At 48.7% G+C, this 18,407-nt stretch overlaps 1 protein-coding gene across 2 annotated transcripts in view; it reads right to left on the bottom strand.

Moving 5' to 3' along the window:
* LOC121306710 (protein Niban 2-like) overlaps nt 1-18,407 on the bottom strand; it is a 30,466-nt gene that overhangs the window by 7,277 nt on the left and 4,782 nt on the right. The window contains exons 2-5 of one of the 2 annotated variants that reach the window (XM_041238586.1): nt 7,608-7,768; nt 2,133-2,261; nt 768-873; nt 177-341 (exon numbers count right to left, since the gene is read on the bottom strand). In XM_041238586.1, the coding sequence (XP_041094520.1) occupies nt 177-341; nt 768-873; nt 2,133-2,261; nt 7,608-7,768 (561 nt within the window). The remainder of the gene's footprint in view (nt 1-176; nt 342-767; nt 874-2,132; nt 2,262-7,607; nt 7,769-18,407) is intronic. The other variant, XM_041238587.1, reaches the window with a different exon arrangement.

Genomic DNA, 18,407 nt, shown 5'->3' with positions numbered 1-18,407 from the left:
AGCTTCTTCATTCATCAATTAACTACGAAGGGTTTTTTTTTCTGCTCCAAAGTCACACCCTAAGGTAGGCCTGCCACTTCTTTGAAGACAAAGAGACAGACAGTCAGGCACACAGGCAGACAGACAGACGCACGGACAGGCAGTCAGACAGACAGACACACGGGGCTGTTCCTCACCGTTGTTGGCATGCCGCACGCAGTCCTGGAACACGGCGTGCCATTTCTTCTGCTCTTTCTCTGTCAGGACGCAGAAGTACAAGTGCCGGCCGTACGGGTGCCACAGGATGATGGGGTACTGAGTGGCACACCTCAGGTACTGGGATCCAGCTTTCACCTTGAGACCTGGTAAACACACGAGGACATCAGACACCCAGGCAATGAGAAGAGCCTGCTGCACCCTTACCCTAGCAAGCCGTTCCCCTCTCGGCACAATCCACTGGAATCTTCAGCCCCGGGTCGGAATCTACTCGATTCCAATGGAATGTGATACACAAGGGCACATCCCAGCCGCAGCTGAACTGCAGGATTAGAATGTACTGCAGCCTTTACCTCTGCAACACACTCGTAGATTAACTGCACTGGTGCAAATACTGGAGAGTGTGTGAACTAAACTACTGGATCCCTACAGTGCTGGCGTGCAGCGTGTGCTAACTTTAACTGCAGCTGGCATCTTTATTATAAACATCACTGCTTCAGCCGGGGAGGAGGGCAGTCTGTAATTGTACCAGATGTTTTCTCATTTTGTTTCTCTCCCTCTCCTTCACTCACTGGGCAGGCTGTTGTTGATCAGTTCTTGGTACTGCTCCAGTGATGTCATCACTTTGTACCCAGCGCAGTTAATAGCTCCCTTGGGGTGCAGCCCTCTGTCGTAGGCCTGGAACAAGCAGAGAGGAGGGTGAGGAGCGTCAAAACCAGAACAACCGGAGCGCCCCAAACAAACCAACCAACCAACCAACCAACCAAGCAACCTAGCTGACATCTCAGTGCACCCAATTAAACCAGGGCTGCAACAGCACACTGAAGCAAGCTCTTTGGATAAACACGCAAAAACCAAAGTGCCCACATTCCCTGCGACACCTTATTGAGGGCATTGCCTGGACTCCTTTTACATTATAACTTACACTTCTTAACTCCAACCCAAAGAAACCACACAGATATAGTGACAGTGGTGTGTGTGTGTGTGTGTCCTGACTCCAATAGCAGACTAAGGAACACACCCACAACTCCAGCAAACACACACACAAATATATTTGACAATTTGGTGGCTGTTACGACTGAAAATAACTCTGGGAAAAGGAAAACATTCTGTACTCTCCAGCACAGCAAGTTCAGACAAGACTGTCTCGCTGTGTCGCAAACACTGCACTACCTCCATAACCTCTGTGCTTTACCAGTGTTGATACATGATCCTGCTGAGGTTCAAGAGGGGGGGATTTCCTCATGCACTGTGTTTTTAAACCACTGCAGTTTCCTTTTAAAATAAAAAAAAAAAGCTTGCAGTTGTCTATAACATGAGCTCTACCAAGGACAGGTACTAGCCTGTACTGGGATTTCTAAACAGCACTGCTAACGCTGTTGTTAGTTTTGGAACAATATTGTTTGTGCACATCACAGCCCTTGAGTCGACAGTTTTATAGCATAACCTGACGCCACTGCATGCAGCTGGAGATTTCCAGGTCTCCTTGCAGCAACCGTGCGAGTGTGTCAGTACGAGTCTGTACAAGAACGGGAGATTCTGTCCACAGCCGCTACGGCAGGCGGCTCTGCTGTTGGGCAGGAGCTGGACTGAGCTCTTTGTCACGCCAGTATATCTCATTGCATTGTCCTATTAATCAATGCTCCCTCGCTCGCTGGTGTGGGCAGAGACAGCAGCGTGTCAGCGGGGTCGCCTTGTCTCATGAAAGCCCTGTATCTTTGTCTTTGTGGGAGACAGCGGGGGGAATGGCTCTTGGCTCAGGGCAGCACTTTGGAAGAGTCTGTGGGAGGTTGTTTTATAACGCTGTACAGGACTGGCTTTGTGGATGAAGCACAGAGCAAGGGCTGCACAACAGAAGTCAGGTTAACAATGTTTGCGGACACCATTTTTGGGTGAAATCTAAAACAGGCAAAAGGTTTGGCCAGCTATGGACTCACCAGCCGGGTCTCGTAGAACAGGACCCCGTAGGAGTCTGGGATGAAGAAGAACCGGTTCCTCCACTTTTTGTTTTCCTCCAGGTACTGGAACAGGTTCCCTGAGAATATCGACTTGCCCTCCAGGGGCGCCTGTGAGCAGGAAACAGAGAGCGTGAGATCATCTCCCTGCCCCCAGCTAAACAAACCAGGGCCAGTCTTGATCAAACACTGACCTCATTCACACAGCAATGGGTTAGTTACACAATGTTTTGGGTTTTTTTTTTCTGGTTAGGCTTTAATTGTTTGTACAAGTCACGCAGGGAATATATTTTCTTGAGAACATTGCAGGGTTCCTCTGCAAGCGTGGTAAGTTAATGATTGTTCAGCCTGAGAGAGCACACTGGAGCGAGCTCTAACAGTTAAGTGTGGTTCCTGAGTGTGACCACGAGGCTCTGGGAATCTGATGTTATTCGCTTTGTCCCGTTTCTAAAAAACTTCAGTTTATTGCACTGCCAATATCTACTGCGAAGCATTTAACAGGAAGAATAAAAGACAGCTGGGCGTTTACTCCCGGGGAATCTGAGCTGAGCTTGTGGTTTATTTGAGTAGTTTTTTTTTTTTACAGTTCAGTGACTGGAATTTGTGCTGACTCTTAGTCACAGCGCAGCAGATCTGAGTGAACACAAACAATAAAAAACGAGAGAGAGAGAGAGAGAGAGAGAGAGAGAGAGAGAGAGAGAGAGAGACACACACACACACACACACAAACATCTTGAATTAAAACCAGACCAAATCTGCCATCTTCAACCTGAATAAAAACAAACAGCTTGCAGACTGGGAGACAGGCGGTCCTGCCACTGTCTCGCTAGGACGTCCCGTGGCGTGAGCAGTGGGGTTCTGCACACCCCAGCTATTTCAGCGCTCGACCGCATCCGTCTCTATCCACGTGCACATCTCTGCCACGTGACAAAAACAAATAAAACAGACAGCATTCTCCAAAAAGAAAATCTCCCCGGAACCACACCCACACCCAGAACGTAACAGACAGACTGCTGCACGAGAAGCTGCTACTGAACACGGCAGGGTGGCATTTTGCACTCCTTTGCCAGCAGTGTCAATCACAGAGACACAGGCCCACCCCAGACAAGAGGGTCCCTGCCTGCAAGACATTACTGCATGGTGTCTGTGCTGCATTTCACAGGAAAATACTTCTGAATAAAGAAACACAAAGGTCCTAACCTTTACTGCTAGTGAACAAACACCCCACACCGCAGTTTTAGTGCCAGAGTGAAAAGCGACCGGCACTTCAACAATAGACGCTTGCTATCTCTGCTAGAAACACACTTCCACTCATTGTGAAGAGCAGAGAGCCACTCCGGCGTGAAACAGTACCACACAAACGCAGCCTGCGTGTGTGTGATCCAAAGACATGCACAACACTGAACAGCAGCCCCAAAGACATGCACAACACTGAACAGCAGCCCCAAAGACATGCACAACACTGAACAGCAGCCCCAGAGACATGCACAACACTGAACAGCAGCCCCAAAGACATGCACAACACTGAACAGCAGCCCCAAAGACATGCACAACACTGAACAGCAGCCCCAAAGACATGCACAACACTGAACAGCAGCCCCAAAGACATGCACAACACTGAACAGCAGCCCCAAAGACATGCACAACACTGAACAGCAGCCCCAAAGACATGCACAACACTGAACAGCAGCCCCAAAGACATGCACAACACTGAACAGCAGCCCCAAAGACATGCACAACACTGAACAGCAGCCCCAAAGACATGCACAACACTGAACAGCAGCCCCCACATGCACAACACTGAACAGCATGCCCCAGCAGCCCCAAAGACAGCCCCAAAGACATGCACAACACTGAACAGCAGCCCCAAAGCCCCGAATGTGAAACTCCAGTAGCAGGATGCACTGGCAAGCTGCTGTATAATACTGGAGTCACCAAGTGGAACGACGCTATTGCTCAACAGAGCTCAGGATGTGAGTGAATCAACAGAGAGTTAGAAATGTATAACCAAGTGCTGTACATTCACTGTTTCTCAAAACGCTTTCATCTGGTGCACAGACTTGGGATCTACAAAAAGTCCGCACTTTTTTTGTTTGTTTGTTTTGTTTTTTAAAGGCAGAGGCAGACTGGATTACACAGCTGTCTTTAAGAAAATAAAACCAGATGTACTATTGAAACGAGAAAGTTGAGACTTGATTATTTGAAATCGTTGCAGAATCGCTATACAAATCAAAGGAGACACAGCGACTGGAAGGGGAGCATTATACTGTAATTGAAAAGGGGACGGGGGGGACAGGGGGGGGACGGGGTGCATAAATAAAAGCCCTTTAGCGGAAAACCAAAGCTCTTGGTTCACTCCGACGGTTCTGTGTTAATGAAACGGCTCCCTAATGTTATTCCAGCTGTTCTGTTGATTTCTTAATCAGGTCACAGGAGACACCCAAGCTGTAAACACAAACATCAGGCCCCTGACCTTGCAAAAAAAAAGCATTCACCTACAAGATTACCCTGAGTGTCAGCGGTAGTAAGAGCAGATCAGCTGGAGCCGTTTCAGGCTGTACTTGCTCTGCACTCAATTAATCTCAGGTGCCATGCTCCCAGCACACCTGGAACGACCCTCGATTAATCTCAGGTGCGATGCTCCCAGCACACCTGGAACGACCCTCGATTAATCTCAGGTGCGATGCTCCCAGCACACCTGGAACGACCCTCGATTAATCTCAGGTGCGATGCTCCCAGCACACCTGGAACGACCCTCGATTAATCTCAGGTGCGATGCTCCCAGCACACCTGGAACGACCCTCGATTAATCTCAGGTGCGATGCTCCCAGCACACCTGGAACGACCCTCGATTAATCTCAGGTGCGATGCTCCCAGCACACCTGGAACGACCCTCGATTAATCTCAGGTGCGATGCTCCCAGCACACCTGGAACGACCCTCGATTAATCTCAGGTGCGATGCTCCCAGCACACCTGGAACGACCCTCGATTAATCTCAGGTGCGATGCTCCCAGCACACCTGGAACGACCCTCGATTAATCTCAGGTGCGATGCTCCCAGCACACCTGGAACGACCCTCGATTAATCTCAGGTGCGATGCTCCCAGCACACCTGGAACGACCCTCGATTAATCTCAGGTGCGATGCTCCCAGCACACCTGGAACGACCCTCGATTAATCTCAGGTGCGATGCTCCCAGCACACCTGGAACGACCCTCGATTAATCTCAGGTGCGATGCTCCCAGCACACCTGGAACGACCCTCGATTAATCTCAGGTGCGATGCTCCCAGCACACCTGGAACGACCCTCGATTAATCTCAGGTGCGATGCTCCCAGCACACCTGGAACGACCCTCGATTAATCTCAGGTGCGATGCTCCCAGCACACCTGGAACGACCCTCGATTAATCTCAGGTGCGATGCTCCCAGCACACCTGGAACGACCCTCGATTAATCTCAGGTGCGATGCTCCCAGCACACCTGGAACGACCCTCGATTAATCTCAGGTGCGATGCTCCCAGCACACCTGGAACGACCCTCGATTAATCTCAGGTGCGATGCTCCCAGCACACCTGGAACGACCCTCGATTAATCTCAGGTGCGATGCTCCCAGCACACCTGGAACGACCCTCGATTAATCTCAGGTGCGATGCTCCCAGCACACCTGGAACGACCCTCGATTAATCTCAGGTGCGATGCTCCCAGCACACCTGGAACGACCCTCGATTAATCTCAGGTGCGATGCTCCCAGCACACCTGGAACGACCCTCGATTAATCTCAGGTGCGATGCTCCCAGCACACCTGGAACGACCCTCGATTAATCTCAGGTGCGATGCTCCCAGCACACCTGGAACGACCCTCGATTAATCTCAGGTGCGATGCTCCCAGCACACCTGGAACGACCCTCGATTAATCTCAGGTGCGATGCTCCCAGCACACCTGGAACGACCCTCGTACACCTGGAACGACCTGAACGGCTGAGCAGCATCACAGTCACGCACACATTAGAGTGAGCGCTGCGTGCTGTGCACACACACACACACACACGCCGATCGAATCCCGACCCGGATCAGCAGTGCGACGGGTCAGTGCGAGACAAGGTTATCCGCAATGTTAAAAAACTCAGGTCACGCATTCCGGGATCAAATGAAAAGGAGCTGGGTCCAGAAAAGGTGTACTGCCATACAGCTGGAGCGAGCGTTCTGTTCCTCTGATAGACAGGAGCCAGCATGACTGACCTGCTTTCACAGTAGTCATGGCTTGCACTGTGTTTGACTGCACGTCAGCAGAGGCCCCTGGGCGGACAAGACTGTGCTCGCTGTGTCTGGAGCCCCAGCTGCTGACTGACAAACTTTCGCAATGTTAGCTTGAACTGGTCAGCATTCCGGGATCAAATGAAAAGGAGCTGGGTCCAGAAAAGGTGTACTGCTGAACTAAACAGCAGGGTATGAGCTGAACTAAACAGCAGGGTATGATCTGAAATAAACAGCAGGGTATGATCTGAGATAAACAGCAGGGTATGATCTGAAATAAACAGCAGGGTATGAGCTGAACTAAACAGCAGGGTATGAGCTGAAATAAACAGCAGGGTATGATCTGAAATAAACAGCAGGGTATGAGCTGAACTAAACAGCAGGGTATGATCTGAAATAAACAGCAGGGTATGATCTGAACTAAACAGCAGGGTATGATCTGAAATAAACAGCAGGGTATGAGCTGAACTAAACAGCAGGGTATGATCTGAAATAAACAGCAGGGTATGAGCTGAACTAAACAGCAGGGTATGATCTGAAATAAACAGCAGGGTATGATCTGAAATAAACAGCAGGGTATGATCTGAACTAAACAGCAGGGTATGATCTGAACTAAACAGCAGGGTATGATCTCTAAACAGCAGGGTATGATCTGACCTGAACAGCAGGGTATGATCTGAAATAAACAGCAGGGTATGATCTGACCTGAACAGCAGGGTATGATCTGAAATAAACAGCAGGGTATGATCTGACCTGAACAGCAGGGTATGATCTGAAATAAACAGCAGGGTATGATCTGAACTAAACAGCAGGGTATGATCTGACCTGAACAGCAGGGTATGATCTGAAATAAACAGCAGGGTATGAGCTGAACTAAACAGCAGGGTATGATCTGAAATAAACAGCAGGGTATGATCTGACCTGAACAGCAGGGTATGATCTGAAATAAACAGCAGGGTATGAGCTGAACTAAACAGCAGGGTATGATCTGAAATAAACAGCAGGGTATGAGCTGAACTAAACAGCAGGGTATGATCTGACCTGAACAGCAGGGTATGAGCTGAACTAAACAGCAGGGTATGATCTGATCAGATTTTTTTTCAGTTTTGTATCAATCTATTTTTTGTTTTATTGATCCCGTTTTGTAGCATGACCAGCCCCTCCTATCCTATGCCACACTTGGATTCTCCCTCACACAATCACCGAGTTCATTGGGAGAGGAGGAGTCCTTGCCTTGCGGTGTAGGAGCTGTGTCTGCGGTCCGCCATTGCCCTCGATCTCGTAGCGCACGCTGTTGAAGAGCGCCACAGCGAACTGCTGCTCGTAGAACCTGCCGAACTCGCCCAACACCTTCCCAGTCTTCTCTGTGGAGGAAACACAACAAGAGGCTTCAGAGGGGGAAGATCTCATTGCCCAACAACATCTACTGCAAGAGCAGGCAGCCTAGGCTCCTCCAGGCCACGTCTTTGTACCAGCATTCCTTATTATTATATTGAACTGACTGAACCATTTGGCCTGGTCCTAAAATTACTTAATCCCTTAATTCAAATGATTCAATGAGTCACTGCTGACTTATGATACCACATGTGAATGAAATTAACAGTGGAGTTTTCGATTCTCAGTTCTGACACGCACACACGCACACACACAGCTTCTCTGTAACTCCACTTTCCACCTTCCCATTTCATAAACACAGCTGAGAGAGCAGGCTGGGACTGCGAGCCCTGTTATTTATAGCCATCGTGGCAGCCCTGTAAGAAGGTATTCTGAGAACAATTACCCAGCCGGCCGCTGTCAAATTGCTGCCTGCGCTTTTAATATGAAGCAGCTGCGTTTTCCTACAGGAAACTGTCTGGGATTCCAAAAGGAATTCTCTCCCCGGCAGCACCCAGACGAGAGCAGAGCACTCGATTCTGAAGCTAGGTTACTCCAGGGTCATTTCAGGCCAGCTGGTGAAATAAGAATCTCAGTGTGCAGTGCTTTCCAGTGCACGTTGCAGTGTATTTGTAATTGAACTCAGCATCGCTGTAGCTAGAGCGACAGGCATCAGGCATGAAGAAGTATTTCATTAAGACTGAAGTGAGGGTTTGCTATTCAGTAAGAGCTGGTCAAGCCTGGAAACAGCCATGCTTTACTTTTCAGGAAGCAGGCTTTTCATTAGAATTATCAGCTGTGACATTTAATCAAGGCTGGATCTCGTACAGTAAACAATGCTCAGCGTCTGTGTGTTACCTGTGAATGCAGCATTGTAACTGGTGTAATCACTGCACCGAAACAAAAAGCCTGGGTCGATCTGGCCCACGTGGCTGACTCTGCACTGAGGATACTGGAAAAGTCATTTTGGAAAAGAAAAATAACATATACTGCATATTACCGAACCGCAGCGTTAAAAAAACACTGGCTGAAAGCGGTAGGGAGATGGACAGACTCGGAGTGGTCTGTGCATCTGTTATATTCAGAATCAAAATCCTTTCAACTACTGCTTGACCTTCATTGGCAATGAATAATATCCTGTGTTTACTGTGTCAGTGACTCTGCCACAGTCCCGCTCCCCGATCAGGGGGAGTCCAGCGGGCAGGATCGCCTGCTCTCCCGCTCACCGCTGTACTTTCATCTTCTGCCAAAACCCTGAGAGCTGCTTCAAGCACTAATCTCCCGGTTAACAGGGCATTAGGCTTTCTCAAGGTCTTGCAAGGTTACCAGCAGCCAAGTCAAACACAAAGGGAGCGATTGCCGAGCTTAGATAACGACACCGACTCAACAAAGGAGCTGCACACGGGAATCCATTCAATTATCAACCAGCCTCAGACATTAGCCATTTCAATTACAGGGCATGCATACACTTAGCTACACAACCGAGTAACTTCCAGTGGTCCCTGCTCTGACATGGTAACTACTGTGAAATAAAATCTTGTTACCTAATGAAAAAACGCATTAATACAGTACAGACCATTTCCATGTAACTACATTCACTGCACCAGTACTGTAGCCACCATGTAAGAGAATGAGCCATTAGATATTACCCAGTCATTACCATGGTATTACACAGCGATGCAGGCCCTGTAATGTTAAGCGCTTGTAACACTTTTATTGACTTTAGAATGCAATTTGTTTTTTTGCTTCTTTGCTGCTGCAGGGAATTGCAGTGAAAACAGCAGGTGTATTTACATACCGCTGCACGCTGAATCCAACAGAAACGAGCTCCAACACTAAAACACAGTTCGGAGAGAATGCTGTCAATGCGGACTCGTTTCTCATTAGGACAGTTGTTTGAGAAAATGCACAACCAGTAAAGTTCACCACAAACAAACAACTACATATTAAACCAACAGCTTTCACTGCAAGAAGCCCAAGTCGTTTTATTGAAATGCACGTTTTTTTTTATTTTATTTTATTCCTTTCAGGGGAAAAAAAAAGTGTGCTAGTGACGACTCGGAGTGAATGGCTTTGAGAGTGTAGCCCAGTTTTATCTCTTCAAGTTGTTGTGGTTAGTTGTCAAACCTGAAAACCACTTACTCAGCTGACCAATAGGAACGTCACAAAAAAAAAAAAAAAAATCACAAAGATGTGTCTTTGACTCTTCCAGTGCGAGACGCAGCAGCAGCAGGGCCATGAGAACGCTCGCTCGCTCCCCAGCATTTCTACACACTGGAATTATCAATGAAAGGAAGATTCCCTGAAAGGTGTGAGCAGAATACTAATGAACCCTAGTCTCTGTAAGTCGCCTTGGATAAAGGTGTCTGCTATTATTATTATTATTATGTAAAGGATGTTTAAACTTAGTGAACCAGATGAGCCTCTCGCCCTGGCCATGCTGGTGACTGTTCTCTTTGTCTCAGTTGATGTTGGATCAGTTCCAGGATTCTGTTGGCTGGGCTGAACTGCCCCCTTCTCTCCCTCTCTCTCTCTCTCTCGCTGCCTGGCTGCCATATTCCGTTTCCCAGTTTAATTGGCTGCGGACTGAACGCTTGTTACTGCAGCGGAAATTGACATTCGCTTTTCATCACAAGGTAATAAAATACATTCCAGAAAGAATCACCACCTCCACACCACACGACCCCGAGCCTACGAAACCACCTCCACACCACACGAGCCTACAGTGAAACCACCTCCACACCACACGACCCCGAGCCTACAGTGAAACCACCTCCACACCACACGACCCCGAGCCTACAGTGAAACCACCTCCACACCACACGACCCCGAGCCTACAGTGAAACCACCTCCACACCACACGACCCCGAGCCTACAGTGAAACCACCTCCACACCACACGACCCCGAGCCTACAGTGAAACCACCTCCACACCACACGACCCCGAGCCTACAGTGAAACCACCTCCACACCACACGACCCCGAGCCTACAGTGAAACCACCTCCACACCACACGACCCCGAGCCTACAGTGAAACCACCTCCACACCACACGACCCCGAGCCTACAGTGAAACCACCTCCACACCACACGACCCCGAGCCTACAGTGAAACCACCTCCACACCACACGACCCCGAGCCTACAGTGAAACCACCTCCACACCACACGACCCCGAGCCTACAGTGAAACCACCTCCACACCACACGACCCCGAGCCTACAGTGAAACCACCTCCACACCACACGACCCCGAGCCTACAGTGAAACCACCTCCACACCACACGACCCCGAGCCTACAGTGAAACCACCTCCACACCACACGACCCCGAGCCTACAGTGAAACCACCTCCACACCACACGACCCCGAGCCTACAGTGAAACCACCTCCACACCACACGACCCCGAGCCTACAGTGAAACCACCTCCACACCACACGACCCCGAGCCTACAGTGAAACCACCTCCACACCACACGACCCCGAGCCTACAGTGAAACCACCTCCACACCACACGACCCCGAGCCTACAGTGAAACCACCTCCACACCACACGACCCCGAGCCTACAGTGAAACCACCTCCACACCACACGACCCCGAGCCTACAGTGAAACCACCTCCACACCACACGACCCCGAGCCTACAGTGAAACCACCTCCACACCACACGACCCCGAGCCTACAGTGAAACCACCTCCACACCACACGACCCCGAGCCTACAGTGAAACCACCTCCACACCACACGACCCCGAGCCTACAGTGAAACCACCTCCACACCACACGACCCCGAGCCTACAGTGAAACCACCTCCACACCACACGACCCCGAGCCTACAGTGAAACCACCTCCACACCACGCGACCCCGAGCCTACAGTGAAACCACCTCCACACCACACGACCCCGAGCCTACAGTGAAACCACCTCCACACCACACGACCCCGAGCCTACAGTGAAACCACCTCCACACCACACGACCCCGAGCCTACAGTGAAACCACCTCCACACCACACGACCCCGAGCCTACAGTGAAACCACCTCCACACCACACGACCCCGAGCCTACAGTGAAACCACCTCCACACCACACGACCCCGAGCCTACAGTGAAACCACCTCCACACCACACGACCCCGAGCCTACAGTGAAACCACCTCCACACCACACGACCCCGAGCCTACAGTGAAACCACCTCCACACCACACGACCCCGGGCCTACAGTGAAACCACCTCCACACCACACGACCCCCAGCCTACAGTGAAACCACCTCCACACCACACGACCCCGAGCCTACAGTGAAACCACCTCCACACCACACGACCCCGAGCCTACAGTGAAACCACCTCCACACCACACGACCCCGAGCCTACAGTGAAACCACCTCCACACCACACGACCCCGAGCCTACAGTGAAACCACCTCCACACCACACGACCCCGAGCCTACAGTGAAACCACCTCCACACCACACGACCCCGAGCCTACAGTGAAACCACCTCCACACCACACGACCCCGAGCCTACAGTGAAACCACCTCCACACCACACGACCCCCAGCCTACAGTGAAACCACCTCCACACCACACGACCCCGAGCCTACAGTGATTCCCTCTATGCAGGGCAGGGAAAGCTCACCTCTGCTTCCCCCTTTAGCAGATGCAAGAAGGATCTGAGGAACCCCCATTGCTCTAAGTATCACCCCGTTCAGAAATCCCTTTATCTGAACTCACCTCTCCACCGTGGTTCCTCCCCCTTTAGCAGATGCTAGAAGGATCTGAGGAACCCCCATTGCTCTAAGTATCACCCCGTTCAGAAATCCCTTTATCTGAACTCACCTCTCCACCGTTTAACAACCGATAACTGGCACCAGCCAGCACAGTCTCCACACTGCCAGCTGTGTACCCAGCAGGTTTCTTTTTTACTCCCTATCAGAGGTAGTTTTATCAGTGTAAGACAGCCTGGATAATTAAAATAAATAAATAAATATGTACCGGTATATATACATATATAAACCAGTTAGTAAAACCAGGAAATAAGAAGGGTCTTTTATGAACAGAGTTATTTTCTGTTATAGAGCCGTCAGCATTAGCCTGTACAGGTTGCAGCCTTCCAAAATAAAGTACAAAAGATCTACCCTCTTAAAAAAGAAAGAGGGTGAAAAGAAATAAAACACAAGAAAGGGAAAATGAAGAGTGAAGCAGGAATTCAAGGCAGGAAGCTCTACCAGAGGCGAGTCAAAGAGCTTAAGAGCCGATCCAGCAGAGCACTTTCAAACAGAAGAATACGCTTCGACCGGGCAGCCCTGAGCTAGCCAGCGTGTGCCCCAGCCTCGCTCACAGAGAGGGGTGTGCCAGAACCAGCAATGCGACGTGGGAAAAAGAAACGGATGAAACAGATTAATCAGCAGTGCTGTGAGGGGAAGGAACCATGGCTGAGAGAGAGAGAGAGAGAGAGAGAGAGAGAGAGGAGAGAAATTGCTGCTATCGTTCCCACCAGCGACCACTCCCTTGCCTGACGCCTGGCAAGGGCAGGGACTGCAACCCAATCAAGGATGGGGGGGGGCGGGCTTGTATACCACTGCTTCTGAAAATGATCCACCGTTACCAGTAGTCCCATCACGGTTGTTACTTGCAACAGAGCCCTCTTTCAGCCCGGTGTTTGGTTGACGGCTGCAGTGGAAATGCCGCCCTGCCTCTTTGTCTGAGTTTTGAGTGAGTTTGGAACGCGATGGTTAACTGCCTGTGCTCTGTGAGCACGTGTAGTACTCTGCTCTGCCAGCACGCCGAGACAGGCTCTTTGCATGCAGGGAGAGGGGGGGGTGTGTGGCAGAGATTCAAAGAAAGGCTGCATCTTATGAACTAGTACAGGAATCAGATCCCAGTTAAACAGCAAGTGGAACAGGCAGTAAAACACAGTCTTTTATATCAACTAGCAGACTGGGAATGAATTCCAGAGGTGAAGTGGTTAAAAACCATCATGATCGCGATTGGCCAGGGAGACTCAAGCAGCCAAGCAGCCAAGCAGCTCTATAAAACACCATCACAACGGGACGTTCTGAAAGAGCGCTCGAGTATAAACTGCAGGCACAATGAGGTCAGCTTCTATCCACTTCTGCCAGCTCTTACTAATTGCTTCAGCTCAAGTTGCTGTCCTTTCAGCCTGCCTGTAAAGGGCACAGTGCAAAACTGTAAGTCTTCATTCGGCTGTGCAGGGAGGACAGCGTCTACCACCTAGTAAACTTTTTAAGAGAGCTGGACCTCGTGTTTGAGGTGCTGCCTCACTGGAATGCAGGAAATGAAGTCTCGTGGTAGGAAGGTATGTTGCCAGTTTTCCCTGCCCAGATCAGATAAGGAGTTTCAGTTTAAACCACATCAGATTTAAAAAAAACAAAACCCTGTGTTGAGCAAGAGATAATTACTCCAATAGCAATAGTGTATATAGCAGGACTTAAACAAAAAACATGTGGAGATGTTTTTAGAATAAAAAAAAACATGCAAACTCCACAAATCCATTATATTATTAAAGTTTCTTCATCTAATAAATATATGTATTTTGAATCTTGGCATCAGTCATCACCATGGTTATAGCAGAAACACACACACCCACAAACCCCCCGAATGCCAGGACTGCTTACAGTAAGAGACTGCAGGTCACTTTCACTAGAAGAAACCAAGTCAAGCATACAGATGTTTTGTCTAGTTAGCAGTCTTCTTCAGTGTAGCGGTCGAAAAACAATTGTCTACTTGACTTGAGTTTTCTTCTAGTGAAGAGAAGCCAAACATCTAGAGCCACCGTCTATTACTGTAAACGAGGCTGGTAGCCTGGGTCATGTAAAATAAATGAAATACAAGCAACACAACTTTGTTTGCACAGTGCGTGGAAGGAGACACCGCTGTGAAAAGTGAGTTTCTCTGTCTCACTGGGACTGTATTTCAAATTGAAAAGTTGTTATTTTTACAGAACTGGATGGAATACAGTGGCGAGGACAGCTGCCTACTGAGAATGCCAGTGATCATAATAATTACAACTCTGCTAGAATTACAGCCTGTTACAATCATAGTCGTACTACAGAGCGTCGGGCGTTCTCTCAGGAACACCCCCCATTCACTTTGATTACATTTGTCATGAACTCAACACATCAAACATTCGATTGAAATGCTTCAGCCACCCAGCAGCGCTGTGTACAGTGCTAAGCTGCATCATTTAAGTATCTGGCTACTGTGCGCAACTGTGTGCAATGCACGTGAAACAACAAGTTAGAAAGAGCAGAGACAGTCCAGTGGTGCCTGCCTGTGCCGTGTCCAGTGTGTAGATGCACAGCTAATTCAAACTAGATAGACAAAGAAGCCGCATGAACAACTTTGCCTTATCGCTGAACTCACTGCGTTTGTATGTGGAATAAAAACTAGCAAAAGATACATACACAAAACCATTACTGTTATAAAACACACTGCGAACATCTGGACCCCTTTACAGCTCTGCATGTTTCAGACCAGATGTGGAGGTGCCTCAGTAACTGAACCCTGGACAAGCTGCTTCCTGGCAAGTTTGATAATGTACGGAAGCAGGATGAAACGCTGGCTGCCAGATACTATAAAACAACCCGTTAGATGAGCCTGGGCACATTACTCCTCATCACCGATAAACTATCACAGGAAAACGCGTTCTGATGCGATTCTGCGACGCGCCTTTGTTACAATTACAAAGCTGTGCGATAAGAAAAAAAAAATATATATTTAGAATTGAATGCATGTACAACGCTGCTAGGAGGACCAGAGGCATTGGCCTGGAAATAAGATCTTTGTTTTATTTGTCGTTTTGCTTTTTTTCGTTTTTTGCACATCCCTAGCAGCATTGCTGCTAAACTGCACCCCGATGACACTCCACACTCTACAGTGTCCTGTTTGTTCCTGTGGGAGAGCTCCCCTGGACTGGGTCGTGCTCAGAGGTGAGCAGCTCCAAGCCGTCACAGAGGTTCCTGTGTGCTGATTGCAAACAGAGCTCAGGGTCCCAGCCAGGGCAGGAATGCAGGAGGCTGACTCCAGCAGCCACCATCAATCACACTCTGAGAGCAACGCTGCAGGGCAGCTACGGGCCAGCAAACCAGGGCTGTGGGGAGAGGAGAGTGGAGGGAGCAACAGAGAAAGAGAAGGAGATAATGACTCTGTGTGTGTGTGTGTGTGTCAGGTGGATTGCACCAACTGTTAAAAACTTTAACACCAAATGATAAGACTTTCATCCTTTAACTCACCGGCTATTAATCAGGCCTTCAGTGTTACTGTTCAGGAACGCAGCACAATTACAGAGTGTCCTGAAGTATTGTCCTAAGAAGAAAATCACAACGCTGTACCATTCTACAGAACAATTTCCTTTTACTTCAAACCCCGGGGTTTCCCTACATGCTTTGAGCTGGATCACAGGACTTGAACAGAGGGGGGCGGTTCTCCCTCTCGTTGTGAAGTCCCAGCGCTGGCATCTAAATCTCGTAATGTGGAAGCTGTGGTGAAATTATGGGTTATGGAGATGCTCCTTCTGTCTGGCTTATCAATTGACTCGCTGAGCTTAAAAATTACAGCATTCGAGACAAGCAACATCTCACTCTGAATGGGGGCCAAAAAAAACCACAGCCTTTAAACAAACACCTCCCCCCTTCTCTCTCTCTCTTGCTCCACTCCTCCCTCTCCCTCCTCCGTCCCTCCCTCCTTCTGTCTCTCCTCACCTGCCTTTGCTGGGTGTGTCTGCTGTGTCTTTGACTACCCAAGAAGAGAATCAATAAAATGGCTTTTTTTTTTTACTTTTGGTATATATATGTTAACACTGTATGTATTGTGCTTGCTATACAGCGCCTATATACAGTACACTGACAAAGTGCCGAGTTTTACCTCTTCATATGAGCCGATACTTTCACCCATTGCTAGAGGTCTAGCCACCTCTTGGGATATTTGGTCACATTTCACAGTAAGTGCCTCTCTGTCTGTGTTCAATTAAAGGCGTGCATTTTGTATGAATGGCTTAGGATTTGTAATTAGTTACTCTAAGATCTATGCATGCAATTTTTCTGCCTCCAAATGAGATGTTTGTAATGAGATGGGCTGTAGCAATGGACGATAAACAGGTAAAAAAAAAAATGAATAAACAGTTTGAAAAGGCTGCTCACTGATTTTTTTTTCCCCCCTTGTGCAACGCCAGCATTTTTACCTTTGCAATGTCAGGTTTTGCCATTGGGATTCAAGTGAACGGTCATGACTAGTATTTAGGAGTAGTTAATGAGGGCGTGGCATGAAGCATGCTGTAACGACAGACAGCATTTAAAACAGAAGGAGCAGATAGCAACTTGGTAACAAACACACAGAAGCCTACAAGTACACAGAAGGTCCAGTAATGGCATTGTACAGTCATGTTTTAATAAGTTAGACTGAAGCGTTCGTTTTAAGGAGTGGTTTTGAACTTCCCATAAACAACCCTTCCCTTTGATGGTAAAAAAATGAGAAATAATGTGTGTGATTCAGATTTTGAGTGACTAACTGCTTAACTTTGCAAGCTGGAATAGGATCAAACCACAGCAGCTCTACTTCCCTTGGATACAGCTTGTATTCTGCAAGCAGAAAGGGTTCCAGTGCTCTGGAAATCTACACCAGGCTGCAGGAGAGGTTCATCTTTCAAATCCCTCTGAAGGAAGCACTCCAGGGTAACAGTGTGTGTGGCTGAGCAGCCAGCGATCTGACTGCAAGCTGGGTCTCGCTCACTTCCACCTGCAAAACCCCGGCTCTACACAGACCCTGGAATGGTCATCTTTATACCCTTGTAAATCAGAGGAGCATCAGCGTGGCACTCTTGTGCCCTAAGGTGTGCTGTCCTGTCCTGTCTGCCTTCACAGCCCCCAAACAATCATTACAAGATAGACATCTGCACCTGCGTCTTCAAAGAGCTACAAAACTGCGCTTGTGCTCCAGAGCGTGCCTCCCAGATCCCAATCACTCTCCACCCCGCCAGGGACCCAGACTATACAACGTCTGCACATCTCTCTGCCCCGGTAGCATCTCCAGCAGTACACTCAGCCAGCAAGAGAAGGGATCCGGGTCACTGACATCTTACAGCAGGGAGGCTAGAACAAAGGCCACTTTAAAAACGAGACAGTGAGAAGTTTGTACGCAGGGTGAGAGATGCAAAGCCTACACTGGCAGTGCTTTCACAGCTTCGACTGACTCGCAGACAGTCACACGGTAGATTTGCAGGTTTCCCAGGCTTATAAATGCACTGGCTTTGCAGTTAGTTTCCCAGCGTTTCTAAATCACACGGTTTTGTACCATGCCTGGAGAGCCTTGGCTGCACCCACTTTATGCTTTACTCTCCTTTGCTGTGCTTCCACTGCTGCAGGCTTTTATAACGGCAGCCCCTTGCCCTCACTCTCAGTTTGCTGTCCCTCCTCTTGTTTAAAAACTTTCCTTAATGAAGTTCTTTGAAAAGGGGCTTGTTGGGCCAAATCCAGATTCATTTTCTACAAGGAAAAACAAACTGCAGACATTGTAAAGCTTCAAATAAATAATTCAATGTGTTATTTGCAGGGCCCCTTTTGTTCAACATTGTTACTCTTGCTTTTATTAGATCTGAAGCAGCAGTTTTGTTTTTCCTTTTCGTATCTG

Source organism: Polyodon spathula, chromosome 49, assembly GCF_017654505.1.
Source record: "Polyodon spathula isolate WHYD16114869_AA chromosome 49, ASM1765450v1, whole genome shotgun sequence".
Lineage (NCBI taxonomy): Eukaryota > Metazoa > Chordata > Actinopteri > Acipenseriformes > Polyodontidae > Polyodon > Polyodon spathula.
This window is presented reverse-complemented; position numbering and strand designations above follow the sequence as displayed.